This window comes from Myripristis murdjan, chromosome 19 (assembly GCF_902150065.1).
Source record: "Myripristis murdjan chromosome 19, fMyrMur1.1, whole genome shotgun sequence".
NCBI lineage: Eukaryota > Metazoa > Chordata > Actinopteri > Holocentriformes > Holocentridae > Myripristis > Myripristis murdjan.
In genome coordinates, this window is record NC_043998.1 from 9295001 (window position 1) to 9310764 (window position 15764).

The following is a 15764-nucleotide window of genomic DNA, read 5'->3' on the forward strand; positions in this document are numbered from 1 at the left end:
GTGGCTAGCTTGACACAAGAGGCTACTTCAGTGACTTTCAAGCCACAGAACACAAAATCCTCAACTGACTTAGCAAGACTGTAGCAAGAGGGTGTCCAGGGTGAGGAGCTTTGCTGTTACAGGTCCTATCATGCAGCTTAATCTGCTTTAGTCGGTCCTGTGGATTTACATGTACAGTACAGTGTGGCATCAGCGGGGTCTGCAAAGTCTTCAAGTTGCTCTGAGATATCAGGAATGCCTGATTGTCATCTTTATTTTTGACAATGTGCATAGATCTCTCCCGCTATCCCAAGCAAAATGACACTTCAAATCCAGTTACAATTATTAGTACAATAAAAAAAAGTCTGGTACAATTAAAAGTCTAATTACATAGATCTGGCCTGAACAAGCCCATTGAACTTGATGGAGAAATTTGACAGATTTTATTCATTTCTTTGCACAAACCACATCTTGCAACACCCGAAACAAATTCACACATGAATAGATAACGAAAATACATGTTATGCATTTGCTCCTGCTTCGATGACAGTTTATTTACAATAAAATTTTTGTATTTATGTATTTGTTTATTTCATTGTTTAAGTTGGCGTGATTCTTCCATATTGATAAACCCCTCTAAAGACAAAGTTTTATTGAGTGGTAGATTTAGTGTCCATTACATCTCTGTTTCTGTCGATATGTAAATGCTCGTCTCTTGATACCAACCTAATTCTCTCTCCAATCAGCACATGACCTCTCTGACAGAATCATAATTGACCATGGATCTAATTGAAAAAACATTGCAGGTGCTCCCTCTTGCTCCCTCTGAGAAGTCACCCTGTCTTTCGTTTTCCTCATGTATTTTCCTCACCTTTAAAAGGCAAACTGTGTCTTTTCCTCATGAAAGTCAGATTCAGCGAGCGACCATACTGCTCGCTCCGTCATCCCCACTCTTCTTCTCTCTTTCCTCCTGTGGCTCTCTCTTTTCTTCCCCTCCATCCTCTCCTCCTCCTTCTGCCTCCCATCTCTATTCTCCCCTCTCCTCCTCCCTTCTTTCTACCTCTCTGTCTCTCTGTTACCAGCATCAGAAGACCAAGGTCAAGCCCATTCATTCTACCTGAAATCTGTTTAATACCTGCAGGTACAGACCCTGGTTTGGAATGAGGCCCAGAGTCGTGCCTTGCTCAGTCCACTGAGGGATCACACCGTCTGTTTTGGTTTGGAAAATATCCAAGGGTCCTTGAAAGGGAGGAAGTTCAGGATTGGAATACATTCAAGTGCCCTCTTTAAAGATTAGGGTGGGTTTTCGAATGTTGAATTTGGAACGGGTCCAAAGGTCCGAGCGAGAGTATGTTTACGTTTGGAATGCTTGGAATGAAATGTCCGCTCTAAGAATAAGGATGGATTTAGGAGTCTGGAATAGTTCCCAATGGTGCAAACAAGAAAGACATTGCAGTTTTCGGTCTGGAGCCTGATGTGTCCAAGATCCCTGATAAAGGTGTACAAGGGCCATATATTTATCCCAGTAATAGGCTGAGTGTACAACCAAGGAAGCATGATTAACATTTACAACCTGGCAGAGTGTCAGACTGATCAAAGACCCCTGACAGAGGTGTATAAAGGCTCTGTATTACGCTTGGAGAAACTCCAAGCATGTGTGCAACCAAGGGAGCATCTTTTAAGATCAGAGCCTATCAAAGTGTCAGATTTACCCATGACCCCCTGTCTGGGGAATATAGGAGTCAGTTATTAGATTTGGAACAAGTCCAGGGGTATATGTGATCTGTAGGGACAGGGATGCTGATTCAGGCTGGAACATGTCCTAAAGGCGCTAACAAGGACTATGCTGTCTATACACTTCACAGGTAAAACTTGCTTTTAGTGGGATTTAAATTTGAAATTTTGACGCCAATAATGTCGATCTAACTTTGTCCCAAAAGACACTCGCAGGCCATTTTCACAAACCCCCATCTACCAGCAGACACTACTCTGAGCATAATAACATACAGCCCTAATTACAAAGCTACCAAGGTTAACAAAGTAATGCTAGTGCTCTGTGGTCCCTATAATAAAAGATTAGTTCAATTTTGTATATTTAATTGGAATGCGGGCCAGTTTGTGCATGCGTGTGTATTATGGAGACAGAGACAAAAGACAAGAGGCGACATCACAAGACGAGTCTTAATAACAGGAAGGGCTACAAAGTAATTATCTCTCTCAAGGCATTTCGAATTTTGCTGCATAATGACTAGTTAATAATGCCAGCTGCACAGAAGCCAGTTTTCCCTTCACACAGGTTGATCTGATCTCAATTAAAACATCGCAGAAACCAGCGTAACCAGTTTTGAGACACGCTGATCTCTGCCACCACAGAAACAGCACAGACAGCACTCTAATCTTTTGCTCAACATGCTAAGCAGTAACACAATTTCTTAACTGTGTTGGGACTTTTAATTGCAGTGAGAATTGTTCAGACAGTGGGCTAAATTGCAATGAAAATTAACTGATCTTGTTACCTGCATTATAGAAATAATTAGTGCAAGGACACGCACACACCGAGCACACACACAAATTCACGTGCTTGCTTATGTGCACACAAATGCACACTTCCATGTTCTCACAGATATACCTGTACTATGGGATTAAATGAAACAAAGTTAGTAAAGAGGTGAGAAGGAGGGGGAGAGCAAAGGAGAAAGTGCATGTTTACTGACTCTGTGTTTTTTTATAATGTGTTATAGTGTGTGTGTGTGTGAGCATGTTGGTGTGTGTCCGTACCTTGACCCGTCCGACGTATGCGTGGTCCTGCTCCTCGATGACGGTGAGGTTCACTGGCAGTGAAGAATCGAACAGCGGGTCGTTGTCATTAACATCTGTCACCACGATGTTCACTGTGGCGGTGGAAGTCTACATGGACACACACACACACACCTGTATTACTATTCCTGCCAGGTGTCAGCAAGCAGTCGACAGACAGCAACATGAAGGAAGCAGCCAAGTGCAATAAAGACACATAAAATGAAGAGTAAAAAAAAATCATGACAACTGTTTTGAGATGATATCACAAATATATTTTCATCTGTTTCATCAAACAAGAGAGATAGCAGCTGTAGACCACAAAGCACATCATCTAGATTTTGTGCTTTATTTGCACATATTTCAACATTGGTACAAGTCGCTGCATCATCATCTGTCTAATCAACAACAAACTAAACATATATACAAGGATTAAAATCACAAATGGCAATATAGTTGTAATTTAATCATGGGCATTTGAGCTGGGTGGCTTGCAAAATGGCTGTATATGTAAAGTGAAGAGAGGTGACCAGTAGGGCAAATGTCCATCTATGTGCTATCTGTAATCATCTATCCACCCTGAACCTGTACAAATTAGAGGCGGATAGTTAAAATGTGCTGGTGTTCACTGGCAAGATATAGTTCTCAAAGAAAATGTTTGCCCCCAAAGGCTGTGGATTACACCAGATATCTGTGATTTTGGAAAGAGCTGTTGCTGTTTTGTTTTTGTTTTTTTCACATTCATTTTTGACTGTCTGAGCTCCTCAAAATATCAAGCCCCACTCTACTGGAATGTTGCAGCAGACTTGAAACCTCACCAAATCACACAGAAACTATATGGATGGATTGACTGTCTAAAAAAAATATTACTTATTAATATTTTACATGAAGTCTTCCTTTAATTCTCTAACTAATTCCCAAGAGGAGAAGAGGAGTCCACTGAAGTCGTTCACTGCAAGGCAATTAAGAAATTTACGAATGTTGACTTTTTTTTTTCCATCTGTTTGAAGTGTTCAATTTGTGTCAGAAAGTTCTGTTTGTCTATGATTGATCATCAGAGCACAAAGGATGCATCCACCTTCAACTTCCTCCTGTTTAACTTTCAACTCACGGTGGTTTCATTTCACTGTCTGAGGCTATTTGTGGCTGTGTCCCTCTTCCTAACAACTCCCTTATGTAACAAACTGAAGAGCCCCACTTTGCTTGCTAATTAGCTCTACTCCAATCCTTGCTATCCCATTGCTTCGGCCACTGTGCTCACAGTGATTGTTCACTTTACAACTGGAGTTGAGAACTGCTCACAGCTGAGTGGTCCACTTCGTACCTTCTCAAAACACTGTTAAAAAGGGCTATTTCTGGTCGGAAGTGATGTATTTGATCAAATGCGAGCTGCAAATTGCACCGCCACAGATTGAATTTGTTTGAAAACAGGAATTCAAATTCAGTTTCTGGCGTCACAGATTCCCCCTGTGGTTCACACCCAGCGGCACAAGCAGAAATACAGAAAAACATGAAGTGAGAGAGAGTAGAGGAGAAGAGAGAGGGGGGGAGTGATGAGAGCTGAGGGTCACCAATTTCTTAATTTGACTTTCATGAGAGAGAGGGAGAGATCGAAGATTTGACTTTTAAAGAAGGAAATAGAGAGACAGAGGAGAAGGAGGGAGGGATAAGTTATTCACAACAGTGAAATGGAGTGAAAAAGTGATGTGTGTGGGTGTGTGTGGAAGAAAGAGAATCACAGACCAGAGTACAGGCAATAGGGCTGGTGAGTCAACTAATTTGAGGTTAACAACTCACAGTTGACGAAACACTTCATCATAAATGCCTATACAGATATAGACACAGATACAGATACAGATAGACACACAAAGAGAGTGAGAGAGCGAGATGCACTGAGCTTTACTTAGCATCAGGGGGTTGTTGTTTACTCGGCAATAACCATATATTTAATAGTTTATTATCTCGCCTATACTATGGCGGCTTGCCAAAGTAAAAAAAAAAAAAAAAAAAAAAAAAGTTATTGCGGTGAATTTATCTGTTTTAGAGTAAAAGATGATTTGCGGGTTGTTCACAGCTCTTTTCCAGCGAGGTAATCCCTCTGTAAACTGCAAACTTTCTTGGCAACTGCTTGGCAACCATCTGTGCTTGACTGGCGCCTGCTGATACGTGCATATCTTCTAGCATAAATACACTGTGGCTATCCCAAACTGAATGAATGATTTTTGCCTTCATTAATTTATCCACTGCGGTGCAAATTCACGCGGTCTTTAATGGCGAGCACGTCAGCTGAGTCATCACTGCTTTCACCATGCTGCGGTATACATAATACAGTCCATTAGGTGATATGGGGTGATACTGATTTTTTTCAAAGGGGATATTCAACCTCCTGTCCTGCACCAAAAGTTTTCAGCTGCATCGCACAGTGTCCTTACACTGAAGCTGGCTTACTGCACCAGCTTGTAGGGTCCTCAATCTGTGGCAGTATGATGGATTCACTGCCCAAATAGCCAATTAGGCACTTTGTAGTCTGACGCTCTCACAACGGGACATTTAATAATAGGGGACACACGTGTGTATGTGTGTGTGTGTGCGCGAGTGGGTGAGTGTGTGCGAAGACAACCCAAGGCCTTTAGAGTGATGCTGATTAATGGGCCTGTATAAAGCAACTACACCCCAATCTTCTTGTCTCTCCTCTCTCGCTCTGTTTCTTTCTTTCCTTTCACCCTTTCTTTCTTCCTGTCTCTCTCCGTGTAGTTCACTCTGCTCCTCTCTCTTGGCTTCCCCCTCGTCTCTATCTCTTTACACCCCAGCCCACACTTCCCACATCTCTCTCTCTCTCTCTCTTTCTCTCTTATTCAAAATAGAATGGGGTGTCAAGCAGAAAAATGTCCAAACTACTTTAAGCTATTTTCTGACTTTGGGGCAGGAAGATAATGCACTAATTGTCAAGGTCCAGAGAACAACTGAGAGTGAGAGAGCGTGTGTGCGTGTGTGTGTGTGTGTGTGCCTTTGTATGTTTGTGCCAAAGCTTCTTTATAGAACTGTGCACAATACACGCAAGCACACACAGGCAGACATGCACACACAACACACAGTAAAATTGTTAAGGTAATAAGAGCCCTCTTCAATTTCTTGAAGCTAGATCCTTCTTCCTCCCACTTTCTCTTCCTCCTCACATATTTCTGTGCATGTGTGTGTGTGTGTGTGTGTGTGTGTGTGTGTGTGTGTGTGTGTGTGTGAGAGAGAGAGAGAGAGAGAGAGAGAGAGAGAGAGAGAGAGAAGGTCAGGGTATTCAAATCAGTGTTTTCTCTCCACAGCGGGGCCTTAAACTTTACCTTTTGTTTTAATTGACAGGTGGGGGGAGGGGGGAGGCAGCAGAGGGAAGAAGAGAGCAGGTAAGAGAGGAGGGGAGATAAGTATGTCCTGAACTTTTAAGTAATAAATGGGAGATGAAGGGAAGAAGGAGGAGAGTAAAGTATCAGTGAGAAGAGAAGAGAAGAGAAGAGAAGAGACAGGAGAGTGAAATACATGAGGGGGAGAGAGGAGGGGGGACAGGCAGGCTTTGTCCACTGGCTTCATTTGACTTTCATGTGAGAAAGACAGAAAATTTTACTTTTAAAAAATAGGAAAGAAAAATAGAAGATGAAGAACACAAAAATAGAAAGAAGAAGAGTGAGAGTGAGACAGATGAGAGAAATTTGCTGAATTAGGCAAGAGGCCAGGAGGCAAAGTGAGGGAAGGCACACACACACACACACACACACACACACAGAAAACATCTCATAGCACCCAGGCTAAACAAAATTAAAGAAATACTCCAATGTTGTGGGCAAAATAACCTTTTTTTCTGACTTACCCAGACTGAAGATGTTTTATATCATTTTCATCTCTGTATGTCCAGTCGCTTGGTTCCTATGTGAAGTATTTCATGTTAGCTTAGCATAAAGACGTAAAGACTATGGGAGTCATTCACGTAGCTCCATCAGCATGAAAAAATAAACCTTACAGCAACTCTGCAGCTGTCTTATTTACACGATGTATCATATGGATTTGAAATACATGTATTGGAATAAATGCACTAATCTGCACACCACTGAAGGTATAGGTAGACCAGGCACAAATTAACCTCTTCTAAAATGACTTTTTTCCCCCCTAAATACATTTGATACATTGTGTGAGACAGCTTCAGAGTTGCTAATGACTCCCACAGACTTCAAGTCTTTATGCTAAGTGTTGGAGTATTTCTTTAAAGTTGCACTGAGTGATTTCTGACCACTAGAGGGGGTTGAGAGCTCAAAGTCCATTTGCAAACACAGTCACTCCTGAATACGGGTTGACGGCGACTTGGTTGTACAAAACCAAAAGTTAGGGTGAGAAAATGTGATTTTGGGATGGAAATGAGCGATAACACATTTCATCTTGACAAGGCTCATGTTGGATTACTTGGATTATTTTGTCTCTGACCACCAATTCAAAAATGTGGTGAAGCTCCAGACTTTCATCTGCAAGGTAAGCTGCTTTGAATGAACTTTTTCTGTGGCTTCAATGCTGACAGCAATGACAAAGACACTCACTCCCAATGAGAGTGTGACATTTAGATATGTTCATGTACAGAATGTGCTGGTTCGGAGATGCTTTGAATGAGGCTGAATTGGTGAAAAGTTGGGTGCCGAGGGGGAGCTTACTCTCAGGCTGATACAGAAACTTAGAAAGCTAAAACCAGGCTATAACAACAGGCTGGCTGTAAATTGTATGATGAAAAGAGGACCCACAGTGATGATTCAAACATTGCAAGGGCAATGTTTATTGCATATGTGCATTGCATATTTGCATGTTTATTGGCCTGTGGTGGTGTAAAACATGTCTGCTTATATTTGGCTGTTATTCTCCAGTATCTATAGGCTGTGAAATGGTATCAACTAACACTTAAATGCGAAAAGGAATAAAAAGAAACTGGTACTTCAGAATCTTCAACCAGGCAGAAAGTGCAAGTAACAAGTGGATAATTACTGCATGTGCCTTAGTTGGTGTGTACATGAGTGAAACGTGGTTGTCTTTGACTGTTTTGTATTTGCTTGTCTGGCATGTCAGCAAGGTCAGCTCCATGATAATTGGCTGCCTCTACAGTGTCAATAGAGAGAAATAATTATCAGCAATCATGATATTTAGTGATGCAAAAATGTGGCGATGTGCATCATCAGATGTCACAATGCACATTACAGAGAGCTGCACTCAGTTTAATAAACCATCTAACAAAACTGACAAATGGCAAAACACGGCTGCAAGTTATACTAACAGGTGCAAGACCTGATCAGTATTTGGGGGGAATAAAGTGTCTACACCTTGAATGCCGTGAGTGCAAATTTTAACAAACAACGTGCTGGTAACTCAGCCAGAGCGCTGCTGCTGTCCCGGGGCAGTGTGCAGGACGTGAAGGGAAAATGGCAACTGCTTGCAGGAGAAAAAATGTTAAGAGGCTGATATCTTTCAACAAGCAGGAGTTTAAAAAAGGTTAGTCAAACAGCCTGATGCATAACTGTTCTGATGTGATTGACTGGGCTTTTTATTGCAGTTCTCAACTTGACTGCTAGAAACATTTATCTATATAAAAAAAAATATTACAGATGTATGATAAAATATTATAGATCAGTGGTTTGAAATTTAAAAAAAAAAAAAAAAAAACTGCATTTGGGAGTGAAGGGCACAGCCAAACAGTGGAGAAAAATAAAGTAAGCCTATAAAAAGATTAAGCCTGGAGCAAATCAGATTCACGCTGCCTCGTCCTTGTGATTTGGCATTGTTTATGTGATTTAAGATATCACATGTTTGTTTTAATTTTTATTTTAGATGTGGTAAAACTGCTGCATTTTTCTTCTTTCTTAATTTCATTCAAAATATTGTGAGAATATCAAATCATAAACATGAATTAAGTGAATCGTTGAACATTACTTGCTGTCCTGTTGATAGGCATGAAGCGGTGTACAGTACAATGTGAATGTACTTCCACTGCACCTTTCATTTTAAACTTCTGCTAAAATTATACACTAAAGTGAAGGCCATTTGAGCATCAGTTATCACTGTTAATTCTTTATGCCCACTCATGCCCACACATTTATAATTAGTGTTTTATTCACTTTTAATGTATCATTATTATTATAAATGATAAAAAAAATAAAAAAAAACATAATTCCTTGCTTTCGATTGATGTCAGAGCTGTCTTTGCAGCCTTTCTAGGCTGAATACTTGGCGTCCCTCGCAGCAGGCATCCTGCTGAGGATGCAAAATGGCTAAAACAACCAGCTGGTGTTTGAGTCATATGGCAGGGTTTCTTACCCCCTCTGCGTGTCCGTCTGAGGCTGTGACCACCAGGGTGTAATGGTCCAACGTCTCCCTGTCCAGAGGCTTGTCCAGAATCAAATGTCCTGTCCTGGTGAGAGAACCCACAGAGAACCTGCTTAACAGCTAGCAATGGAGGCAGAGAGAAGAACAGAACAGAGGAGAGCAGAGGAGAACAGGTCTCTCCAATGCTCTTTATTGTGATTTCATGACTGGCATGCTGATAATTTCTCATCATTCTTCATTTGCTGCTAGGCCACTTAGATTTCTGTCTTATTCTCAGGATTGTTATTCCTATTTAAGTCCATTATTTTGTATCTGGAGTGCACTTTTTACCCATTTATTTAATATTTTTCAGCCAGTGTGCAAGCACTGATAACTGTTCTATTAAAGCCACAATACCCACATGTGCATTTTGTACTGTAATTATGCATACTTCAGTGATACAGATGGGAGCTCGTACCTTCTACATCACCCGCTATCACAATTAAGAACGCCCTCTCGGGTGCTGTTGCTATAATGGCTCCAACAATGATGTGGAGCTTTTATACAGAGGCTTGCAGTGCATTTGCATCAGTGTTCAACCAACATGGCCAGCATTTTTTAATTGAACCTGCTGATTTTTGTGTCAACATTTTAAAATCGGACCACCTTACAAGTGTTTTCCCCAGGGTGAAAATGACTCTGAAACATAATTTAGAGGTTCCCGACAATAAAAACATCACTGAAACACAGGATACTAAGAATAGAAAAAAATTACTCATGCACACTTATGTGGAATCAGATCAAAGAATTTGTGATTTTGTGTTTTTTGCGACAACCAGTGTAGTATTGATTATTGATGAAACAAATATGCACCAACCTATCTATATCTTTAAGCCTATATCAGGAAAAAAAAAAACAAAACTTCAAGGTAGTGTAACAGGTAGTGTAACAGAAAGCTGGGAAGAAAACTAACAAGCTCCTGGAATATTTTTGTTAATACGACTGCAACAAATCTTTGACCCACAATCTTGTACCTTACACAATGCAGTAATCAGCAAAACCAAAAGGTGGTGTGAAAGCTGAAGTCAGATTTAAGGTGGAGTGATTGCATGAAAAGAAAATAAACTCCAGAAGATCTAACAGATCCTGCTCAGCATATCTGAGACTTCTGACCAACCAAAAAAAGCAGAAATCTTTGATGTAGGGCATGATTGATTTGTTGGTCTTTTCCAAGTGAAGATTTACATAATGATTGAAGTGTTTTTAATTTAAGCTGCTTTCATGAATTACAACTATTTGAAATGCATATTTTGCTCAGATATAGTGTATAAGCATAAGTGTGCAAGTCTGTGTGTGTGTGTGTGTGTGTGTGTGTGTGTGTGTATGTGTGTGTTAAGTGGTCTAGAGTGAGGAGGCAGTAAAGCTAAAGGATGGTTCATGTTTATGTATGTGTGATTTGTGAAATGCAGTGCACACACACACACACACACACACACACACACACACACACACACAGTCAATATCGGCACAAACTTGGGACTTAGGAGGTGAAGGATAAAAGGAAAATGAACATAGTGAAAAAGGATATGCTTGTAAAGTGGGATTTCAACACACACACACACACACACACACATACATGTGCTTTATTGAAATATATAAAATATCCTGGAGCAGACACACTGAACAGTGGAGATAAAAAAACAGCAAAGAAACATAGAGACAGAGAGTAAAAAACATAAAAGTTAAAGTGAAATGTGTCTCTACTTTTTATGTCCTGTGACATCAACAGCTAGTGTCCAACACACACACACACACACACACTTAACTCACTCAACACTATCTTGATGAAATCTATGAAGACAAACAGTTTCACAAACTTAAGTCACTGACTTTTTTCTGGGTGTGCACGTGTGCGTTTGTGCTATCTGTGCATGGGCACGTGCATGCAAACACAAGGACATACAAGTGCGTGCTTTATTTATTTTGCATAGAAAACGCCAGGGCGTAACGATTGACTGCTTGAGATCGATGCACCGGGTTAATGGCTGAGATATGTCTGCACTGATTCAAACAGCCTGGCAGCTGCTTGGGAATTATAGCTAAATCGATACAGGCCTCTCTCTATTGGAAAACTCCGGTGCAATAGCCATATCTTTTTTGATTTTAGCGCTGATGATTCTGATGCATTTCTCTGCCTCCACCAGCGAGTCTTCATCAGTGATGTCAGCCCAGTGGAAACAAACTTCTGTGTCCTCCTCACAATGAATGTGGTCGTTGTTTTGTCAAGACGGTCAACTGATGGTGTGCAATGTGTTAGTAAGTGTTAGTAGTAGTAGCACATTTCTCAGTAGCAAGCAGTATAACAAATTACAATTTAAAATTCAGTAATTACACTACAGTTATATTCACAGTAATGTTACTGGGATGCTTATATCCACTAAACCTTTTCTTTTCAACTTTCCTTTTTTCCTGATCCTTGTTTTGTTTAATATGGGCAAGTTGTATAATGTACATAGCTACAAAACAAAACAAAAAAAAAGGTGGATACAGATGATATGCTTAGCCACTTTAAGTATTCCACTTACTTTGAACTAAAGGATTCATTTAAGGTGTGTGTCCATTATACACATAGCTGTTGAATATGTTGGTTTTAAATCAATGGTTCAAATGAAATGACAGCAGTGGACTGAATGCCAACATAAAATCAGGCTAATACTACAGATTATATTATGTTGGATGTTTTTTGTCGGGTGTGGTAATGAAAAGTATTGTAATGTATGTCAAACGCTGTATATGGCGCAGCAAATACCAGTTTATTGCAATGGTAGAACCACTTGAGGTTTTATGAGGAAGTCAAAACAACTTGCTAAAAAAAGTGGCAATATGTAAAACGTGCCAAGCAGCGGTGAAACATGCTGGTAAATCTATTAATCTGGCAGCCCATTCCAACACACACCATGGACTGGCTGTGGAAGAGAGAGCCCTGCTTGCCCCTCTTCACCTGCAGCTACTGTTGGCTCTAGCAATGAAAAAGGTATGAAACTGCGCTTTCATGCTCCACTTGCCAACAACTCTGCACGGTCAAAATCCATTACTGAAGCCACTGCATATGTAAATACAGCAGAAAGGCATTATTAATAAACAATGGCCTGTTTGAGAGGATTATTTGTAGTTGACTGATTCTCATTTTTTATTGTCAACATGGTCATCAAAACGTGAAAAAGTCCATTTCAGCGGGTACATTTCTCTCTCACACATGGACACCGGATTGAATTATACGTAAAGATTCCTCCTTGGAAACAGTGGCCGGGCGATGGTAGAAGTAAAAAGAGAGAAAAAAGGATGTATGACTGAACTGGATTGTACTGAATTGCACTTGGACAGGTTTGAATCGAATCATATTGAATTGTTGGCTTCTTTAAATGCACTTTAGCTGCATCAAACTGTTGATTCGATATGCCTATCGTATCGGTTTCTGAAGGAAAGATACACACTGCAGCTGGTAAAATGGTGTGTGTACACAAGTGCACATTATGTGTGTTTGTGTGTGTGTGTGGGGTTGAAGCAGGCCAGAGAGTGATTATAAGATTCAAGGCTTGAGGTCTGCCCAGGGCTCATACATAAAAACGCACAAACATGCACACACACGCGCACGCATGCACAACAACAGACACACAGGGTCCGATGCTTTTGGGGTATTTATTCATTTATTGCTCATTAAATATGTATTTTTGATGCTGGAGAAAGATCCTATCTACATTTTTTAAAGGGGGAATGGAGAGAGAAACAAAGGGAGAACAGAGACAGACAGCAAAAGAAGGAACAGAGAGAAAAGGAGGGGGAGGACAACACAGAGAACAAGGGGAGAATAAAGGGTTAGAGAGAGAGAGACAAGAAAAGAGCTAAGGGCAGGGAAAAAGGGACAGACACATGAGAGATCAGGTGGAGGAAAGGAGAGAGGGGAGAGAGAGGGTAGACAAAAGAAATGAAAGAGAGAGCACAGATGAAAAGTAATGAGGGAGAGAGAAATGGTGACTGAAAACAAAAAGACATTGAGAGAGAGAGAGAATGACTAACTGCAATACAGAAACACAAAAACACAAAACAGATTAAGAATGAATCGAAAAACTTTTTGCATTCTTGGAATTTTGTGTTGTCTGCATTTTTCTGGTATGAGAACAACTTCAGATATGCTGTTTCCACCGCACAAGAAAACCAAGCTATGTACTTCATACAATATTGGCACATCTTGTTTTTTTGTTTTTTTTTCCATGGTTTTTGTGCCGAAATTGGCTTTGACTGAAATACTCCAGGAGTGCACTGGGAAAGCACCCAAATGTGTCTGGTAGTGGCCCATTTTGCAAGGGTGTTGGCATGGATTTAACATGAAGAAATGGACATTATTCCAAAGGAGAACCACGGGATGCTGATACTGTAACATTCACATAGCAGGTCCACAGGATAATACTTATGCAATGGGGAGGATTATCACCGTAAGCTTTTGAATAAGTCCTGGATTCGTCCTGAAATATGCGCATGATAGCAATGTTTCTTTGAGAGGCAGCGGTTACATGAAGAAAATATTCTGTATGTGTGTGAGTTTACCTCTGCTGCAGTGTGAAGTGTCCTTGGGGGTCTCCACTCAGGATATTGTAGCTGATAGGGTCCCTCTCCCGATCAATTGCCTTTAGACCAGCAGACACACACACACACACATGCACACACGCAGACCATTATTTTCAGAAAACCCTCATAACATGAGGTAAAGTTCAAAACTATTGCATGTTTCTGTGTATGTTACACATTTTGTTTGCCAACTTCTACATGTTAGTTAACTTCAACATCCTTATGCACATTTACTTTCACATGTTTTTAAGCTTTGACACACTCAAAACCATCGTATGCTTTCATTATTAGCCAACGGGGAAGCGTTTTTTTGATGACAGTCCTCTGCTTGGCTAGAGAGAGAGTGAGTGTGTGTGTACCTGCAGATTAAGCAGTGTAGCTCCAGTCCTCATAGCCTCACTGATCTCCAGGCTGTACTGTTGCCGTGGGAAGCGGGGGGGACTCTGGTTGTTTGGGGGCAAAACTTCAATGTAGACTGTAGTAATGGATGATCTACAGAGTTGGGGGGGAGAAAGAGAGAGATGTGTTAGGAAGATAGAGATGTGTGTGGCGACTAGAGAATGGGGTCAGACAGATTGGACAGACAGATAGTGCATCGACAGAGAAACAGGCAAATAGTAGGAGAGGCGATAAAGCAGGAATTATGAGGAAGGAATATGTTAGTAAGCTAGAAGAGAAGTGGACAGTTGGAAGAGAGGAAAATCTGAGAGGACAGTGAGTGAAAGGGGAGTATCAGAGAGGGTGAACGGTCTATCATTTAAGTTCAGAGGAGCTTGCCAGTGTGTGTTTCTTTGCACTCCATGCTGTGTTTACCTAATCGATAACAGCATGGAGTCAACAAGAACGCGAGTGTCAGACACACTGGACAAACTATTTATTACTGTTCTATCTTGTATTGAGCTTTTATCAACTTTCTTCTGGAAGCTTCAATTTTCTGTTGTGTTTGTTTAACCTGTGAGGCTCTTGAGGGTGAGACTGACTGAAGAGTGTGCTGATTGATTGCTTGTGGTTAATATCACGCTTCCGACACTCTGCATCAGTTTAATTTTGAGAGCCTGGCTGCGGCAACCCATTGCCAATTGCGGTCCGTGTAACTGCGAGTAAATGGTGGAAGAAATATGAAAATGCAAGTCCTTTACACAGGTTCTGGGATTTATTCCTGCCATAGCTACATCTTTTGAAGAATATGGAATAGCTTCTGTTTGATGATTGAAAGATTTCATTCCCCACTGATGTGCACATACTGAACTTAATTTGCCGTTAAGTAAGTTCTGTGGGTAAAAACAACAACAACAACAACAGCAACAACTACATCTACATATTTATTTTCTGCTGATTCTAATGCTTTCATTGGGGGCAGAAGTACACCTATATATACTGTGAAGTGACACCACTTTGTTATAGCAGTGCCATTACATCAGCTTTAAAGATGCTCTTCATTATACAGGTTTGTGCACTTCATTATGCAGTCTGCCACATAGATACAACCAAGACCCTCAGAATCTCAACTATTATTTAAAATCAAGCAGTAAGGATCCATGCAAACCATGGCCATGCTAATGTTATTGTAGCATATAACCCTCTCATGTTTATAATGGGATTAATATTGTAGAGAGGCTTTGCTCAAGTGCAGCACTCAATTCCAATGAATGGAGTGATTATAGGGTTTACAATGATGTCAGAGGAACCGTGAATAACAAGTGTATTGCAACATTGCTGTCTTTTTGGAGGCAGGAGGGGGCCTGTACACCATTACCCCCCTTTTAAGATTTTTTTTTTCTTTCATTGATTGTGAGTTCTTAGTCCATTTAGGGTTTTTTTTTTATCTGTACATTGCCTGGTCAGTGCAGTGGGTGTGAATTTAATGTGTGCTTTTTTGATGAAATATCCCTGGCATTATAATATATCTGCATTCAAATGTGGATAAATTGCCAGAATTTGCCAACTTGGTGATTACGTTTACATAGGGAATTATAAGAATAAGGGAATTAAAGGAAAAGGGAAATAAGACTTAAAAAAAAAAGGCAGGAAAATAAGGGTAT

The 15764-nt window shown here is 40.5% G+C and overlaps 1 protein-coding gene across 6 annotated transcripts in view; it reads right to left on the reverse strand.

The window, feature by feature from the left end:
- Positions 1–15764, reverse strand: part of LOC115378093 (protocadherin-15-like) — a 290200-nt gene that overhangs the window by 79650 nt on the left and 194786 nt on the right. For all 6 annotated transcript variants that reach the window (XM_030078231.1, XM_030078233.1, XM_030078234.1 and 3 more), the window contains 4 exons: positions 14082–14214; positions 13702–13781; positions 9109–9202; positions 2758–2886 (listed from right to left, as the gene is read on the reverse strand). In XM_030078231.1, coding sequence (XP_029934091.1) covers positions 2758–2886; positions 9109–9202; positions 13702–13781; positions 14082–14214 — 436 coding nt within the window. The remainder of the gene's footprint in view (positions 1–2757; positions 2887–9108; positions 9203–13701; positions 13782–14081; positions 14215–15764) is intronic.